General features: G+C 40.9%; 1 protein-coding gene across 3 annotated transcripts in view; it reads right to left on the reverse strand.

The window, feature by feature from the left end:
* The window catches only part of LOC146332315 (dedicator of cytokinesis protein 3-like), a 287,446-nt gene that overhangs the window by 35,833 nt on the left and 232,117 nt on the right, over window positions 1-19,496 (reverse strand). For 2 of the 3 annotated variants that reach the window (XM_084741201.1, XM_084741194.1), the window contains exons 6-19: window positions 17,673-17,754; window positions 14,940-15,000; window positions 14,440-14,587; window positions 12,398-12,486; window positions 9,415-9,540; window positions 7,685-7,809; window positions 6,277-6,439; window positions 5,916-6,022; window positions 5,063-5,234; window positions 4,588-4,685; window positions 3,943-4,026; window positions 3,540-3,640; window positions 3,256-3,337; window positions 1,594-1,764 (exon numbers count right to left, since the gene is read on the reverse strand). In XM_084741201.1, coding sequence (XP_084597327.1) covers window positions 1,594-1,764; window positions 3,256-3,337; window positions 3,540-3,640; window positions 3,943-4,026; window positions 4,588-4,685; window positions 5,063-5,234; window positions 5,916-6,022; window positions 6,277-6,439; window positions 7,685-7,809; window positions 9,415-9,540; window positions 12,398-12,486; window positions 14,440-14,587; window positions 14,940-15,000; window positions 17,673-17,754 — 1,609 coding nt within the window. Of the gene's footprint in view, window positions 1-914; window positions 1,101-1,593; window positions 1,765-3,255; window positions 3,338-3,539; window positions 3,641-3,942; window positions 4,027-4,587; window positions 4,686-5,062; window positions 5,235-5,915; window positions 6,023-6,276; window positions 6,440-7,684; window positions 7,810-9,414; window positions 9,541-12,397; window positions 12,487-14,439; window positions 14,588-14,939; window positions 15,001-17,672; window positions 17,755-19,496 lie in introns of all 3 variants that reach the window. The other variant, XM_084741209.1, reaches the window with a different exon arrangement.

The following is a 19,496-nucleotide window of genomic DNA, read 5'->3' on the forward strand; positions in this document are numbered from 1 at the left end:
GTTTAATCATTTCATTTTCACAGTAATTGTGCAGCTTGTTTATTCAGAGTCTATAGAAATTATGATAAACACAGTTTGGTTTCTTTATGAAGAAAAGACGTTTACTGTTCTGATAACTTTTCTGCATATATGTTCAGAGAAGTTTAATATTTGTGATTGCATGTTTAATCTATGATATTGCCACATTTTCTTTCAAACTAATTCAGCTGTGTATGTCTGCATTTACAGTTATAAGACTTATCCAGACCTGGAAACAACTAAAATCAAATTCTACACTTTTCCAGGATATAAAACTCACTGGATCTTTTACTTGTTGACTTTCTGCTGACAATACTGCCATGTTGGATTAGAGTACCACTTAAAACTAACAATTATTTTCATTATCAAATAATCTGCTGGTTATTTTCTTGATAAATTGATGTGTAAAAATGAAAAATGCTCATCACAAATTTTCTACGTTTCATTACGGTGTGTGACTGACACACAGCACAGGAATTAGATTTAGTTATTTTAGTGATCAAGTACAGTTGAAGGTTTTAGTCACTTCCTGCTTCACAGAGAGAGAGAGGAGGACAGAGTTACTTATTTAGCAGCAGAGTTGTGACTTCGACTGTAACAGAAACCACGAGGTAGATGTGAAGAGGAAATGACTGAATCAGGTGGGAGTTTCCAGTTAGAGGACCACGATTTGCATTGGGTTTATGGTGCGGGAAATGTGAGGGGTGTGTGCTTGTGTGTGAAAACATGGTGCAGAGGATCACAGCAGTGTGTGTGTGTGTGTGTGTGTGTGTGTGTGTGTGTGTGTGTGTGTGTGTGTGTGTGTGAGGTTAGGCTCACAAACGACTGAACGGGTGAATTAGGACTCTGGGCTTCACACAGGGAGCGGGGAGTTTTTCATCCAGACGTCTACTTACTGACAGCGGAGACGGCCGCAGAGCGTTGGAGCTCCAGGCCTGAGTGCAGTTGGCTTGCCCGCCGCCAGGAACCTGTCCTGGGGCAGGGGGCGGGGCTTGGCCCGGGGCAGGGGCTATCGCTAAGGAAGCTGTGGGCCCAACGCCGGGGCCTGGGGCTTGATTTGGGCCCGGACAAGGCTGGGAGCCCTGAGGTGTACCGATGTGGAGGGAGGAGGCCCAGGAGGAATGAGAGGGACCCAAAGGATGGAGCAAAGAATTGTGGGAGATTGAAAAAGAAGATAGGGGAAGGGAGCAAGGAAAGGTCCGAGGTACAAGTAGGAAGAGGCGCATAAAGGAAATAAGAGTCAGATTAAAGCAGCTAAGAGGAGACGGAGGAAGAAACATTTCTAAACTATAAGAAAATATAAAAGAATCACAGGATTAGCTGTTATAAAAGTTTCATCTAAACTACAAAAACTACAAGGTGCAGCTACTTTTCAGCTGTTAAAAAAGAAGAATACTTCAACAGGAAAGGGACATCAACAATCAATCATTTTAACATTTAATCATAAAAAAAGGAAAATATTAAAAACCAAATGTTTTGAAGAATCTGTACAAACACTGTTCTGTCTGTGTGTGTGTGTGTGTGTGTGTGTGTGTGTGTGTGTGTGTGTGTGTGTGTGTGTGTGTGTTGTCTCACCTGTGTGAAGATGAGGGTCTCCGAGTTGCGGCTGTCCAGGCTGAGGACGAAGCGGATCGACTGAAAGAGCTCCTGGATGCTGGTGCGAAACTGCTCCTCCTCCATCCCACACGTGGCCCGAGAGTAAAGGATCCGAGACTGGACGATAAACTTAAACAGATACTCCAGAGCCTGAGGGGGGACATGCAAACAATATAATACATCATATAGACATTTTATTTACATTCATTACACAGATTCGTTAGATACTCGATTCTGATTGGACAGTCACAGCATTCTAAGGTCTGTTATTTCTGCATGGTAGAAAAAATGACGCGGCCCTTTACTTCCTAAAAGGGTGAATGAGTTCACAGTTTGTGCTGATGGAGACCGACAGATACAGACTGAGACTCTGTTCATGGACGCTCACAGGCTTGTAAATGAATAAAAACTCACACGGCTGCAGCGTGTGTCAAAACGATCCTCAATAATTCACACCGTCCACTTTCACGCGACAGTGTGACCCGTTTGAGACGGCTGTTTGAGTGTGATGAATATTTTAATGTGCTGAGCTGCAGTTGTCTGCTGAATGTGGGACGAGACGGTGCATCACTGACGCAGAGCTGAACACATGCAGTCAGCTTCTTAATGGAGGACTGAAGGAAATTCAGTAGGAGGAATTAGAAAAAAATGGTAATAATAATAATAATAATAATAATGGTAAATAGAGATTATCAGCGGCAGAACAACAGATAAACTTCAGCGTCTTCTAGTTTGTGAAGATGAGGGGAATAAAGAAAACATCTGCAGTGGAAACCAGAGTTTTGTTCAACAAGTGAAGATCAGACGTTTAATGTTTGAAAGTTAGAGATACAGAACAAATGTCTCCTTTTATTAACAAAATAAACCATAAAAAGTCAAACAGGAAGCTCCATATTTGCCAAACTTGAACATATCAAGAAAACAAAAACAGCATAAAAAGCATAAGACAAATATATGAACGACCGTAATGTTACCGGCCGTCTGTTATATTTATAATATTTTTACTGCTCTAATTTAGTTTCTACATTCCCACCTGTGGATCAAACTTCCTGAAAACCTGAGGTCGGCTGAAACTATCAGCTGATTGAAATGTTTTTTTTTCTGCAGTTTTCCAGTGAAGCAGATCCATAACTTCTTGTTAAATTGAATTGTAACTACTGTTTTTATATTTGCTTTAGTTTTTTGTTTTTATTATCTCTTAAATGCTTAAATTTCTTAAATATTTAAACTATTTATATTCTTGCTTTTGCATTTTGTTTTTGTACTTTTTAAATGAAATTTTAATATTTTCTTAATGTCTTATTTGTTATGTATTCTTCTGAACTGCCTTGTGTATGAATGATGCTACATAAATAAACTTGCCTCACCATCAGACAAACTTTTCTAACAGAAAACTGCTGATATATAAACTAAATATCGCTCTGTCCAAACCAACCACACTCCTTTTGCAACAAAAACAATTTGGCTGCTTTGATCAGTTAGTTAGTCTGTTATTGTTTGACTTCAGTGAATCTGGACGAACCTTTTAAAACACCGCAGTCACACAATAAACAAGCTAAATGACTGAGATTAGTTTCTTTGCAAAATTACCGACTTTACTCAAGGAGTCTGGTGGATTTGGAGAGACGCGGTGGTTCTTACCCTCATCGCTTCCTGTATGTGATCCTGTCGGACCACCTCTGCAGAACGGTCCATGTACCACTTCAGACAGCGGATCAGCTCTCTGAAACACAACATTAAACACAATTTACTTCGATTTACGTGCACGTAGATGTGGATGAGAGAATGAAGGGAAATGTTTGTACACCACAGCTTATATCTGCACACTGCACATCAACAACAGAGTGCATTAGAACCTGTTCTGTCTGTGTGTAGAACAGAGAACCTGTGAGGTTACAGTCGGGGTTTCAGACTAAAACACTCACTTGTAAGCCAACGCGCCGGCAAAGTGCTTCTGGATGTACGTGTCCATCACGGGCCTGAAGTGGTAATATTTACTGTCCCTGAGTAGGTTTATGATAAACACCTGAAAAAGAGAAAGAGATGTTAAAATAATTATATGTATATTAAATTTGCTGACTTTATTGGTCAAGTGTACACAAAAACTACATACAAGTCAAGTATTTCTGAAGTTAAGTGTGAAGAATATATAAATAGTGCAAAGAAATAAATATTGGAAGAATATACATACATCGAGTGGATAAATTACATTGTTCTTTGTAGACTATATTTACTCAGTTTCACTTTTTCTCTCATAAAAGATGAGTGAATATGTGAAGTGATGTCAAATTAAATTCTTTCCAGATGTTTCTGCACAGACAAACTTACCAGTGACTGGAACACCAGTGGTCCATATTTGTCAGTGTTGTCGTCCAGGATGGAAAATAATGTGTCCAGAATGTCTTGGAGAAACTGTCACACACACACACACACACACACACACACACACACACACACACACACACACACACACACACAGAGTCAGTTACAACTGTTCTGTTGTCACATTTAAATACTTTAGCTGTTTACAGAAGAAGACGAGTGAAGAGAACGCAGTCACGTTGGCAGAGAAAGTGATTTTTCTACTGATTTTTTTCATATTCTACAGATGTGGACATCGAAACTGTCGTGAAAGGCGTCACGTTGCTACTCTGATGTCAATATGACCATCAACAGATCATTTTCATTGTCTGTCTTTGCTGAGAGCTGCAGAAAAAATAAGAATCTCTGAAGCATGTGAGCCGTGCAGCTCATGCAGAATGTATGGCGGCTCTAATATCTTAACATGGCTGCCACAACAAGTTTCCACAACACACACGCAGACACACACACACACACATGCATGCATGCACACTTCATGAACTGTAACATGACCCAATTTCCCCCACGGGATGAATAATGTACGTCTGATTCTGACTGCAGATGAAATATTTCACACGTGTTGTTTAAATGTTGTAGTTTTGTCCTCCTCACCTTCACTATCTCCTCTCCGCTGACGTGTCGTAGCCGGCCCAGAATGTCCATGACCCGGTCCGGATGAGCCTTCCACTTCAGCAGAGCCAGAAGGTCCACTGGAAGACAACAGCAATGTCAAAAAAAACAGCAGGAAAGCTCTGACCAGGCCTCCTGTGGTTCATTAATCAGGAACCAGAATCCAAAAACAAAAAGGTGGATGAATAAATGGAGGCAAAGGCTTAACTATACAATCAGAAACATGTAGGGTTTCCTTTTCTTCATCACAAGGGGTTGAAATGTAAACGTATTGTAGCCTCACAGTAATTTCCACTAAGATGCATATTTAAGCATGTATTTACATTATCCATGAGCGTTCTGCATGCAGAACGTCCCACGCCTGAATAAACACAGGGCTTTAAGTCCTCGCACACTCGCTATCTCTGGAGATTAGACTTATGGAAACGGGTAAAATAATGTTGGATCGGCTGCGTACCGTTCTGCGTGAGCTTTGTGGAGGAGAGCTGTGTGGAGATCCAGAACGTCTCCTTGGTGCTGCGCTGGAAGATGAGGCTGGAGGGGATGCTGGGACAGCTGTTGAAGTCTTCTTTACAGCAGGGCAGGCCCAGGTAGAGGGCGTGGTTACTGAAGGTCGTGTTCTCGTCACACTGAGGCCGAGACGAGGAAGACAAAGAGGGCCAAAGAACGGCGAAGCGTACTGTCAAATATGTCTGTCTGTCAAGTAACATCAGCACCTTCACAAATAAAATAAACTGGTAATGGGACAGTTGCACGTTTTTGGTGGGTTCATGTTTTCTTTACATTGTCTATATGTGCTTATTGTGACGCACACCTACAGTTTTTATCACAGGCTCTGCTGTGCTGAAGCCCACTCTGCTCCCCCTTCAGCTCTGGCAAACCAGTCATTGCTGGTTGATGTAAAATGTTTCATGTCTGGTGCAAAAAAGTCACTACAGACACCAGATTTAGAAACTCTGCGAAATACAGAGAGAAAAGTTGAATCTGCTTTATGTGAGCTCATTTATCAGGAGCTTGAATGTAACTGACTTTCATTCATATGTAAAACTCCTTAAATCTACTACAAGGAGCTTGAAATCAGTTAAAACAAGTCAAATGTAACTTTTCTTAGTATGTTGGTAAGTTAAAAAGATGCAGGAGAGATTTTTATTCAGACATTGGTGTTATATTTTTTGGTTATTATAGTTGCAGCACCACCTCTTTTTTTCTAAAATCAACAAACCTGTAAACCTGAAATATCCATCTATGCTCTGCCAGGACTAAAGTAAAACAGGAAGTGAGTGAAGTGTGACACAACAATCATGTCTGACCTTGTAAACGTAGAGCTCATGACTCTCGTCTGACAGAGTGGTTCCATCCTCCCTCATCAGAGGAGTGAAGGCAAAACCAAACAGCTTCTTCTCTCCTTTGTCCTTCGCTGCAGAGCGAGTGGAAACGAAGAAGAGTCAGGAGAAAGACTCACAGTTAGAGAAGTTTTGACTGAACTCTCTTTCTCTTTGGTGGGTAAAATAAGGCGTGAAATATGGACATGACATGATGAAAATCTCAACTGTCGTATCAGCTCATCTTTACTGACATAAATAATGCATGGGCCACACATATATATGAAAACTTATTATTAATCTCCACCATTACCACGACTACAACAACTAGTGAGGGTGTGTGACTCACTGGAGCAGTGTCTGAACTCGAAGCGCAGGTGAGACCCTCTGAAACGGTCGATGGGAATCGGCAGTTTGATCACTTCGCTCCATCGAGGGCTGTTGTTGTGGTAGAGGACGAAGGAGCGGTGCTCGGGCATGTTGGGCTCACCTGAACCCAGACTGATGCAGTCCTGCAGGGGGAGACAGAGACACATGAGATGCCAACATGCAGCCTCACAGAAAACTGCAGGACATGATGCGCAGTCAGTTTCACGCCTGCAGTGACTGTCTCTGACTGCTGCACGTTCATATCATCCTGTACTGCTGTGACGGACCTTCTGATTGGTTCACTCTGCTGTTGCTGTGCTGCCTGTCTTGAGCTGCAGACCTGTTGGGAGGTTAATCAGCAGCATGGGACACACCTGTGTCCAGTGTGTCCCAGCCAGAGCAGCAGCCAGTCAGAGGCAGATCTCCTCCACCTATAAACACCTGTGTTGTGTTTTTGTCTCCTTATTTTGCTTTTACAGCACCCAGGCTGAGCATTTTCATTCATCCACTCTCTACCACTCACTGTTTTATTGGAACATTTTGCTCTAAATAAATGACTTTGTTGTTTAGTTTACCCAAGTGTTTCCTGTTTTAGTGGGAGAAAATGTTATCAACGCCACAGAGTTTAGTTAAATATGAGAAAAAGTGCCCTGGTTGTGTGAATTTAGTCATTAGAAATTCATACAACTAGTTTGGTTGGATTTGGAGGAATCTCATATCTCATTTCACTATGATGATCACAGCTGTTTCAGATGTTTGCACAGTCTGAGACACACAGTCTGTGAGCCAAACCAACCACCTTGTTCCTGGCATTTAATATTCAAATTTCAACTGAGTGTGCAGGAAGTTTAACTGAAGGTGCAATGCACCCTGACCTGGGCCTCTGTCAGAAAAACATACAAAACTTATGGATCGGTTTGTGACAAATATTCGTCGTTGAAACGTTGACAGTTACGCACCAACTGTGAAATAAAGTGTACAGTGTCATCTGTTACCTCAATCGTTTTACCTTTTCTGTTGTTTATTGCAAATATGTAAGGAGGCTGCAGTGCTGAGGGTTCAGTTGTGTGTACAGATTCATTCATTTGTCGGAGGCAGCCATGTTTTTTTGTTTACTTTTGGTTTTGTGCACCTGGAGCACCGTGAGGTCAGAAGTTGGAAATCTCAGCTGGGTAATTCTGACCCCTGATGTGGCCTTGAACGCAGCATAAACGTGCTGCTTTCTTTTCACTGATCACTCCCTGCATTTGCTTCCCCATTTTTTGCATCGTGTGGCTTTGCGCTATTTTGAGAATTGACCACGAGAAAAGATAACTGTAGGGAAAGAAACAAAAAGCACCATGGTGAAGCTTTATAATGAGAGGTGTATATCAGCACTGCTTCTCTACCTTGAGAATCTCCCCGTCGGCGTAGAGCACATAGACAGTGACTTCAATGTTCTTCTGGACGCTCTTCCCTCCTCTCTCAAAGTCTCCTTTCTCCAGCGTCAGGTACAGGTCGTTACGGATGTCACCTGGGACACAGATGGACACACAAACATACAAAAAAAACTTAAAGTTTGCTCCAAATGATGCTGAAATGGGAATACAAGCCTGACAAACACATGCATCGATTCCTAAAAGATTAAAAAAAACATCCAGAAATTCCAGAAGCAGAAATATGCAGCGACAAAGATCTGTACACTCTCCGTATGAAGACACATACATGTCCACAAACACAGATAAAACCACACACAGTGTCTCACACACATTTTTTAAAGCTAAACACCTCTGACATACAGAAGACTAATGACCTGTGTTAACATGTGTGCAGTCATTTATCATGTCAGCTTGTCCTTACAGACGAGATGTCACCCTTAATGCATCAAGATGGGAGTTAAACACTCACTCCATCACTGCCCGGGGGAAGACGTGAGTGTGTGTGTGAGTGTGTGTGTGTGACCTGCATGGTTAATGTATGTGAGAGGTGTGGAAGACATGTAGTGTGTGTGTGTGTGTGTGTGTGTGTGTGTGTGTGTGTGTGTGTGTTGGTGTTTTCTTGTTTTAGACGACAGTTTGAGGTTAATGTTCATATCTTTGGTTGTTACGAAAATTTATCTCTTATATGTTTAAATTGAATTGTAATTGTGCCATTATTTAAAAAAAATAATAATAATAATTGACACATCTAATTACTGACAAAAGTAATGGAATTACAGTAATGTGTTACTTTTTTACTTGTTACTTTCAATACTGTTAAAAAGTAAAATGTGGTAAAACAAACACGTGTCTGCAGGACAGAAACGTCTCAGCAGTGAAACATCGACAGTTAGCTGGGAGGATATTTTGAACACTATGAAGCACTACAGGAAAATCAAGTAATGGATCTTTAAGAAACCCTCTCATGACAAACATAATGTATAATTAAGATGATCTGTCAACTTTTGGAGCATTATACCTGAGATGTTTCTGTCTGAGGCTGCATGCAGTGATATTAAAATGAATTCAAAAGGAGACGCTTGTGTAAGATTGTTGAAAATCCCAGACATCTATTCATGTGATGCTCTGTTTATATCCTTCAGCAGCATCAGTCTGCAGCATTTTTTGCAATTTTTTATTCAATAAACAAGTAAAATAAACTGGAAAAACTTCTATTTAGGCTTCTATTAAAATAATAATTGACAAACTGAAGCAGGCTGACGCCGCCTCGTAACCTTTTGACCTTTTCTAGATGTGTATCAGAAAAACAAGCAGCTGTTTGTCTGTAACAGCTGAACAGAGGAGGTGCAGCTCTGTTAACTGACAACATCCATGTTCAGTGGACACAGACACTAAAACTGATGCTCTGCATCCAGTCAGTGTTTCAGTGTGATGTATGGTCTCATTCCCCAGACGCTGCAGCATCCACACACACACACACACACACACACACACACACACACACACACACACACACACACACACACACACACACACACACACACACACACACACATCCATCTCTCTGGCAGATCTTAATCAGGTTGCAGCCATTTGGAAACACGGACATTAATCTGACCAGGAAACTGAACTTCAGTTCTACATAGGAAACAAATTTTACATCAAACACAAACTAAAAAAAAACATAAATACTGACTCACCTGGCATGATGACATCAGGGAAGCCCAGTTTGCGAGTGATCGCCACGCCCCTGCTGAAAATGAGCGGGTTCTCCCTGCGGACCTGCTCCATGTCGCCCCGCAGCAGCTGCAGAGAGATGATCAGACCTGCAGGGACGGAGGGAGGAACAGAGAAAGAGGGGAGGAAGAGGAAGAGGAGGGACAGAAACAGAGGACAGATAGAAACAAAAACAAAACGAGAAGGTAGAAGAGGTAAGGATAAAAGTGAGAACAAGGAGAGGAGTGAAGAGGAAGAGGTGAAAGGCAAAAAAGAAGGAATGACAGAAATGAAAGAAAAGCTTGTCAGAAGCAGTTTTAGGTAGAGTGACGAGATCCCAATAAAGCAAATATTATATAATGTATAACTCAAAAAAGAAAAAAATCTATTCTGACTTTAACTGTGTTCACGTTATATCAGCAAACTTTAAAGTGACGATGACTGTGATGCTTTGAAACTTTGACCTGCACTCTTAAACTGAAGGCAGAGCGAGTATCTGAGCAAAGAACAGCATTTTTTATTTTCCATCACCAGAGCGAAACACTTAAAGTGCAGGTCAGTTATTCATTCTGTAGCTTCATTTCAGTCAAAGTTTGTATGTTCTGGCATCAAAATGCTATTTTTCCTAAAAACTTTTGCCCTCATGATGTGACATAGGTTTCTTAATAAGGATGTTGCTATAGAAACAGATGGTTACACAAAGACGGGGTGGTGTGTCATCAGAGTAACCTCTAACTCTCTGCTGTATCTCTCTTTGGCTGTAGTTAACCTGCTAACTGCTGTTAAGGCCCAGTTATGATTCCAGTTGGTTGAACTGGGACCAACACAACTGACAGAGGACGTCTGGATGACAGGGAATATTGGACCGAGCTGATACACCTGACTCTGGGAGCGATGAAGACGGCGGGTGAGGACAGGAGAGACGTGAAACGTGAGAGGGAGGCAGCGGGGAGCCACGATATTTTCACAGGTAACATGGATTTATCTCAACCAGACCAGAGCTGGTGATCATTGAAGAGTCTAAAAAAGACTTTTTGGTGAATTTCATTTTGCTTCTGCTGACTTTGAAATGTGTTTTACAGAGAAGCTGGTCTTAGTTTGATAACAGAGAAAGTTGAATTCAGAAGATGTACGGTTTCTTACAGACAACATGCATAAGAGTATTTTCTTTCATGATATTTTGTGTGTTTATTTTGTGTATTTAGTAGAGTATAAAAGCTAAGAGCTTGTGAAAAGAGAAGAGCTGCCTCTTGTATACATCTGCAGACTGAGACTACGAGGTGATCAGACTCCGTCTGTTGAAGGGTTAAGGTTCAGTCAGAAACTTCTGAAATAAACTGCTGCACAGCTGAAGTGAGAATGACCAAATTTGAAAGTGCACTATTTTCTAAAAATCTTTTTCTTTGGTGAAACCTTTGGAAAAACTTTCTCTTTATAGAACAGAAACTCTGAATCAGACTGTGAAATGGTCTAATAGCCGCAGTTTAACCCAGACAGTTACAGCGGATAACCAGCTCGATGTTAAATGAGGATCCCTTTCCCTCTGCACAGCGAATTTAGCTTCATCCTTCTGGACGGAGGTTTTTAGTCCAGCGGTGCAGAACGAGGAGGTGTTAAAATGGTTTTGTAGATGAAGCCATCATTCAGATGAACACGTCTTAGCAACACTGCACAGATTCTACAGAAGCATTTATGTTAACCTGATATTTCTTAATTCTTAAGTCCTTGCAAATAAAGTAACCTGAACCTGAAAACACATCGACTCCAACCTCGTCTCACGAAGACCAGAAACTGCAGCTGTATTTTCACGAGTTAAATTTTTGGGGACTTCCACAGGAGTTCACTGAGTGTAATGCGAGGGCGCAGGAGGCCGAGGTTCCCTGCAGTGACACCAATTAAGATGATTTTCTGGCTGATGTCAGGAGATGACATGCGTGTGTCAGTCAGAGCGTGTGCTGCTCTCCGGACTGGACACGTCCCTGCTGGGAGGTTTGTCTGTTTGTTCTGTGACTCGCTTTATGAGCTCTGACTTCACGTGTCTCACTAAGTTGATTAGTGTCTATAAAACTGTTGCTTTTTGTGCTTTTACAGACGTAACAACGTGACTTTTCAATATGGAAGGAAAGAGATGCAAACAGACAGGATGGAGGGTAGTTACTTGATTATTAATGTTATTTCACCACAGAGAAAACACTTGATAGCATTTAGACAGCTTGTAACTTTGGTATTTTTCAACCCGTTCCCCATATTTTTGTGTCTAAGTGAGTAATGAGGAAAACAATTTTTAAAATTGGTCCAGAGGGAGACTGCAAAACACGCTGCAATGTAATCCTTCTGGACAATTGCGCCTGTCAAACTAAAAGTGCTTGTTTTTGCCACTGACAGACTCAAATTGTTATTCTAAGTGTCTGACATGATTATGGAAAGTTTCCCTACAGAGAGAGAGCTTTCAGAGTAAAACCCATTTTTTAACCAGAAACAGACGTTATTTTGTTGTCCTCAAAGGCACCAGCCTCTATTTACACAAACAGAGATTTTATCATCACAAAAACTCATCAAAACTGACTTTCCACTGTTCCAAAAATCACCAGCTCTGGTCTAATGGTTAAATCCTGCTTTGACCTCTCGCTCCACGATATTTTCACATCTAACTCGTTGAATTATTTCGACCAAAGTTGATGATTGTTGGAACGGTGGAAAGACCAGCCGTGTCGATCTTTGGTGAGTTTTATTTTGTTTTCAGGTTTGAATGACGTGTGTTGATGAAGAATGATGATAAAATTACTGTTTCTGTAAATGGAGTCCGGTGGGTTTGGTGAGAGCGATTTAACAGCTGTTTCTGGTTGAACAAAAAGGATCATTCTCTTTAACAAAAACTAAAAAGAATAACAATCTGAGCCTGTCAGCAGCAGAGACAAGTACTTTTTATTGCTCCTGTCAAAATCACAGACACGCCTTCTGTCCTACCGTAGTTGGTGCTGGGAGCTGTGTATTTGGTGCTGGACTTGCGGATGATGTTCTCGTGGATCTGGTACCATTCGTTCTCATTGTTACACCTGGAGAACAACAAACAATGTGAGGTCTTATTAACAAGATTTTTTTTTTTGTGGTTCATGTTTTTAACCACAAGAACAGAAATAAAAGATGTGGTAGAGACTTTAAAATTCAACTGTTTTGTCTGTTTACTCAGTAAATGTTCTGAAATAGTGCACAAAAAAAATGCAAAAAGTGCATAAAGCAAAAAGTTATATACAGATTTTTCCCTGGAGGCTTTTGAGACAAAGGTGGGAAAGACAGGAGAACATGCACTGCACACACAGTGAACACAACTCACCAAATCATGATTTGACAAGCAGAAGATTTAAATATTATACCAAGATGGAACAAAAATAAAAAAAAAACAACAATTGCGACAAATGATCCCATTTATTTTGGCACAGGAATGAACATAAAACTCTCAGATGCAGATTATGCAATTAATCTGTGCACATTTTACTCTCTTGGCTCAATTTCTTTGATAATAGACAAGAATGATGAGAGAAAAGAACTTTCCAAGTGAACAGGCAGCAACAGGTGACGTCAGTAAATGCTGAATTTTCATATTATATAAATTAGCCAATAACACAGAGGTGGTCCACCCTTCAGTTAGAAGAAGTTAGAAGAAGCAGCTAAAACAGCCTGTGACTCCTGCTGGAGTCAAACAGGAGGACCGGAGGAAACACAGATGATAAGTAGAGCTGCTGGCTGATCGCTGTGGTTGTTAATATTTTTGTTACTGACTGAACTGTCGTCTCATGGTGTCAGTAACAGTGTTCAGTCACATCAGCATCACAAGAAGCTTGAGAAGCAGGAGGCCCAGGGTGCACCTATGAACCACAAACCATCCTCAGGAGTTCAGCTAAGGTTGGCGTGAGCCCTCAAACACACGCACGCACGCACGCACGCACGCACGCACGCACGCACGCACGCACGCACGCACGCACGCACGCACACACACACACACACACACACACACACACGGTTACATCATGTTGTGACTGTGAGAACTGCGGGGCTCCTGCAGGCAAGTCTTCAGAAGTTTCAGCCGAGGGGGATTCCCTAATGTCTGCCATCAGCTGTGTGTGTGTGTGTGTGTGTGTGTGTGTGTGTGTGTGTGTGTGTGTGTGCGTGTGCGTGCGTGCGTGCGTGCGTGCGTGCGTGCGTGCGTGCGTGCGTGTGTGTGTGTGTGTGTGTGCGTGTGTGTGTGTGTGCTGATGGCATTATAAGACTGCAGAGACAACGGACAAAACAGTGAAGTGACTGTCTGTAGCTCATGAGAACTCTCATTCTGTCCTTTACATAATAATGAAATGTCAGAGAGAAAATCAGAGGGTGAAAAGTTTCAGGAATTAAAGAATGAAGAGACGAAGGGAGGCGAGAAAGAGAAAGGTCAGCGGAGAAGAAAGATAAGAAAAATCTGATGAAAATATATCGTATGTCACCCACTTTATTCTCCGTCTCTGACTCTTTCTATCACGCTCATCTTGAACACGTCCTGTTCCAGCAGGGGACAACGGGGCCAGAGCCCCTGTAAGACTGTGTTTTGTATCTGACAGTTAACAAGTCAACTCAACTCTGTCAGCTGTCTGTCAATGTAAAGTTCAGCCCGTTATCCTGAAAACAAAAACCCACAGCTCTGGAAATACACTCGGGACGATGAGTTCAGGGACTGCCTGTCTCCCTGCTGCCAAACTCCATTAACATTTTACTCAATTTAACAGTTAGAAACATCTACTCCTCCTAAAAGATTATTAATAATTCCTTCAAGACTCATAAACAAACACTTAATAATTCAGGGGAAAATTCTGCATTAACTTGAACTCTGATTAATGTAAAAATGGACATAAAAAACACAGTTATAAAACAGTTATTCTGGCCTTGAATGGAAATTTCTGAGTATTCATTAGAGTAAATAAAATACAGATTTCTCCTTTGTGTATTTGTATGTGTGTTTTTGTGCAGCCACTTACGTGTAAACTTTCAGGACGAAGTCTTTCTCCTCCTTCAGTTCTGAGATGGTCTGCAGCACGTCGCTCATGGCCAGGACAGCACAGCCGTACGGTCGGCGGTACTGGACATGTGGAGGACCCTTCTTACTGTCATTCAACAGCATACGTCCTGTAACAGGAAGTGTGTGTGTGTGTGTGTGTGTGTGTGTGTGTGTGTGTGTGAGTGGAAATTATATGGAGAGAAATACTTGACATTGACAAGAATCACATTCATTCAGCAGCACACTGTTGTTTCTGAGCTGGACGATAACGAGACGAGCAGATTTAAAAAGCTGAAATTATTTATTGTGTGAATGAGTTTCTGACATAAACTGAGGTTGAAAATGTTGGTTACTGTGAGAATATTCAACTTTAACAAGTTTCCTTCTTTTATGCATTATTGATCACAGTCTGATGTAGAATAAATACTCAAGAAATGATCTCAGACAGTCCAAACAATCAAGTGAAGTCAAGCGTCTTACCTGTTCTGATGACCTGGGAGATGATGTACAGATCTCTCTTCATGTCTTTGTTGCTCAGGTCCTGCAGAGTCCAAGAGAAATAAAAAAAAAAACCACAGATAGATTCAGAACTGATGTTTTCTTACTCTGGATTTCATTACTTTTGAAATATTTACCCAAAGTGTGACTGAGATGACCTGATCTCAGGGTCAGGGTCGTCACACCGTTCTCGGTTATTTTTAAAAATCCAGACAAAGACATGTCATGTTTTTTAAATTCTTGTTATTTTTGGGGTCTTTTATGCCTTTATTAGACGCAGCAGAGAGCTGACAGGGTTCATGGTCGACATCTTCACCCCTGAAGCACGACGGCATCCTGACGGATTCTTATAGAGCTGTTGTCTCTTCACATTTCTGCTTTGCCTTGACAGATGCAAGATGCTGTTTTCATTAATAATACTGACTTGAATGTATGAAAGTATGAATCACTCATACAGAATCGATTTTAAGTTCTTACTGTTGAGTTTCGAGGCTCTTCATGGTCTTCACGTTATATGTCTGACCTCTTCTGCAGGTTTTAAAATTCTAACCAATCAACACATCTTGTCTATTTTTCAGCGAGAACTCAAGGTGAGATTTTAACTGTCAGTTTTAATACCTGTCAACAGTAGTATGCTAGCTAACGTTAGCCTCAAGGGCCAGAAAGTTTACCGTCCTTTGCAACACCATCAGCTGCTTTCGTCTCCTTGTAGTGAGTCAAGTCAAGTTTTATTTGTACAGCCCAACATCACAAATCACAATCTGCCTCGGGAGGTTTACAATCTGTACGCTGTGCAACACTTCCTGTCCCACAGACAGGGAAAAAAATGGAAGAAACCTCCGGGAGATGTGACGTGTCCAGGACAGAGCAGCAAAATCACATAAAACAGAGTATTTGAAGAGTTGAGTCCATGTCAAACAACATGCGGTGTCACCGTCAGGCCTGAGCAACACGATCTCCTCTCAGGAGGCATCGCTTGTTGTCCTGAAACTACATGACGTCCTCTCCACCGTTCAGACTGGAGACATACGATGTACACTTACTGGCTGTCGTGGTCCCGCTGTAAAGTACTGATGTGATCATCCAGATTTTAACGCGGCCCTGATGAGCCGTGGACCAGTTCAGGAGGTGTAAAACTGGATCCTCTGAATCTGAGGTAAATCCGCCTGAACCTCCTGTAGTCTGAGCTCAGCTTTTGTTGCTTACGAGCCAGTGTGTTTCCTGAGATCCTCGGGCAGAGGACTTTTATCTGTTCCCGAGGTGAAGCTGAACACTGGAGGTGACAGAGCGTTCTGCCGTCAGAACCCCGAAGCTACAGAACGAACTGCCTGAGGAAATCAGGTCAACAGAATCAATGACTTCTTTTAAATCTCTTCTTACTTTTATTGGAGAACTTTTCTTGATCTTCATTGATTGGCTTTGCTGCTTTTATCTGTATAAATCTATAATCTGCTTGTTATGAATTTGTCGACGTGTGAAAGAAAAAGCACAGTTCAAATACAGCGCTGATGTTTTCTGGCTCTGATAAATGAAATTAATCACACCACAGAGAAAAGAAGGCAGAGGACGTGGAGGTGAAACAACAAAAGTCAAGTAGATTCCACTTCCACTTCCACGTTCCTCTGCACTTTATTACTGTGCATCTACTCACGGATGAGAGACTCGCATGTCTGAAAATGAGTTTTCAAAACACTGGCAGCAATTTATTCAGAACACACTGCTCTAAAACATCAGGGAGTATTACAGAAATGAACTTTTATCCTCCAAGTTTGATTTTTTTTAAATAAATCATAAATCTACATTTTATCAAAGAATAACAACTTTTACTTTATTGGCTGCACTAAAAAATGTCTTCAGTGTCCTTTGCTTTTTCTGTGACCTTGCATATAGTAATTCATTTCTACAAAATAAAAAAGTTGAATCACAAAACAAATTCCTGAAACTGCAGGGCAGCAATAATAATCACCCAGAAACATGATCACTCATTCTGTGCAGCTCTGCACCGTCTCCTTCGGTCTGTTTTGTAACCAGACTGAAAACAGGATATCTGCAGGCTTTCAGCTGTGTTTGGACTAATTATTATTTCATCTCAGAGTAAATATTCTGCTCAGATTTTATATATTTATATGTTTCAGAATCAGAATCAGAAAGATCTTTATTGTCATTATAGTAAGGTACAATGAAATTACGAATGGTTTCTACAGTACAGAATTATAAAAATATAAAACATAAATATAGTTCTAAAATAGATTAAGCTTATGTACATTGTGCAGATTCTTCAGAGGTGGTGGGTAAAAACTGAATAAATAAATGCTAAAACTAATATTTACATTGTACAAAACTGTGTCTGTGTGGTTTCTATAGAAATGTGATAAAGTTGCCATCAGTGTGTTTTAACAGTTTTGAAAACAGTGTTTTGCAGGAACACGACTGAGAAAAGAGTTTATGAATTTTGGAAAATGTGGTCACTGAATGATTTTTCTGTGAATGCAATAAAAAATGATTCACAGTTTGGTCCAGAGAGACTCCAGTTTCACTGACTGTGTGAAGAGGCCTCGTGGTTGTTGAGCCTCATGATCTCCAGGATGATTCTGCAGTAGAGCAATAGGGGGCAATACATCCTAACTTTTAGATTCACACTCACAGCTCTTCAAGTGTACTCGCCACAGTTCGTGTGTGTGTGTGTGTGTGTGTGTGTGTGTGTGTGTGTGTTACCGTGAAGAGGGCACACAGCCGGTCCACCTTCTCTGGATTCTTCGGTCCTCCGTTCTTGTTCAGCCTCACCATGAACTTCTCACTGGAAACATAAACAGAACAAACACTTTAAGTCTTTGACTTCAGAGCGATGGTTTAGTATCTGTGACAGAGGCTCTGGTTCAGTTCCAGTCCGACTCCCCCGCCCCCCCTCACTCAGTTTGCACAGTCGTGTGGAGGGTCCACCACATCAAGTGTCTTTTCAAACCCATCAGCGTGAAGGAGGAGCCCTCCAACACTGAGGCTTACAAACCACACGGCCTCTTGTGTCTGTGATGGAGGAAACGCCGCAGACGAGAGCTGAAGATTCAAATCATCAGTCAGAGAAGCTTCAGTTAACTGAGATTCTTCAAGTCAAACATGTTTTGTTTTTCTGTTGTCAGTCATGTGGATTACAGCGACAGGATTAAACAGATGGAAAAATGCACAGGGAGAACATTTCAATGCAGGATTAAAAAACAAAGAGAATCATAAATATATGTTTATATCAGCTGGTACACATTATTAAAAAACATCCATGTGACGACGCACATTGATGGTTGACTGATGAGAGAAAGTGAAATGAAATGTGGTTTCATTATACACAGATCAATAAACTTTACAGACTGAATCTCATACTGAACAGCTTTCATTTACTTCCTTCCTTATTTACAGCCACTTTTCTATTTTTATCTTCTCATATTTTATTTTCCTTTTTGATTAGCTAACATGTAATGTCATTTCTTAAGTCGTAAAAAGTATATATTACTCCTTGTTTATGTCTTTCTAAAATTCAATAAATTGCAAATAATAAAATAATCAAAGTCGCTACCACACCACAAACCATAAATCTCACAGGTGAAGAAGAGTGATGGAATCAGAGCGCATGTGACGCGCTGTCAGACACCGCAGCGCAGCGGATTTCAAACCTGAACTACGAGACGCTCAGCTTTACTCTCTGACTGTGAGAGAATTTGATGTTTTCACATCACAGATGACTAAGAAGAGTCTTACTGGTAAAACACACTGATGAAGGCTGATAAAGGAGTTTAGTTTGGTGCACTGATCTTTTTGTACAAAACAGCAAAATCTGATTTGACTGACAAAATACAGTCATACCAACATACAAATGTTAGTTCTGTTCTCTTATTTCTAACAGACTATTTTTGTGCACACATGATGAAATTAGAGCTTCTACATGTATTTTGGAGCGAACACGCTGCTGTGAACCTGAGAAACCTGAGATTGATTTGACTTTGACTTGTGTGATTTCAGCGACCCTGTGAAAACCAGGACCTACTCAGATTAAGAATATTAAATAAAAAAAATACAAAAAATAAATGTGGCCAAGGAGGTGGGAGTGAGTTCTTATTTATTCAATTAATCATTTTTTCCTTTATCAAGCGTATTAAGCTGTGAATGTAATGAGTGTTCCTACTCAGTGCCCTACACCTACATCTCTGTCACCGCTGTGTTTGAGATTATCTTTTGGACAAATATTATTTATTTCACTGTAATATCCATCATGACGAATGTGCCTGAGAAAGACGAGGGCGTCCCAAAGCTTGTTGGTGTATTTATACCGTCCCCCTGATAAAGACGTCTTTCACTGAAGAGAATTTACAGAGAAACGAGTGGAGGGTGTCGGTGATCTCTGACACGCCGGCTGGTCTGGAGACGAAGCTTCAGATTAAATCTGTTCTGACTTTCTAACTCATAATGTCAAGACAAGTGTCTGAACTATTTTTTAAGTTTTGAATCAAACTCAAACTCTTACGTTTTAAAATAAACTAAAAGAAAGTTTCC

Source organism: Lutjanus erythropterus, chromosome 2 (assembly GCF_056507025.1).
Source record: "Lutjanus erythropterus isolate fLutEry1 chromosome 2, fLutEry1.hap2, whole genome shotgun sequence".
Classification (NCBI taxonomy): Eukaryota; Metazoa; Chordata; class Actinopteri; order Lutjaniformes; family Lutjanidae; genus Lutjanus; species Lutjanus erythropterus.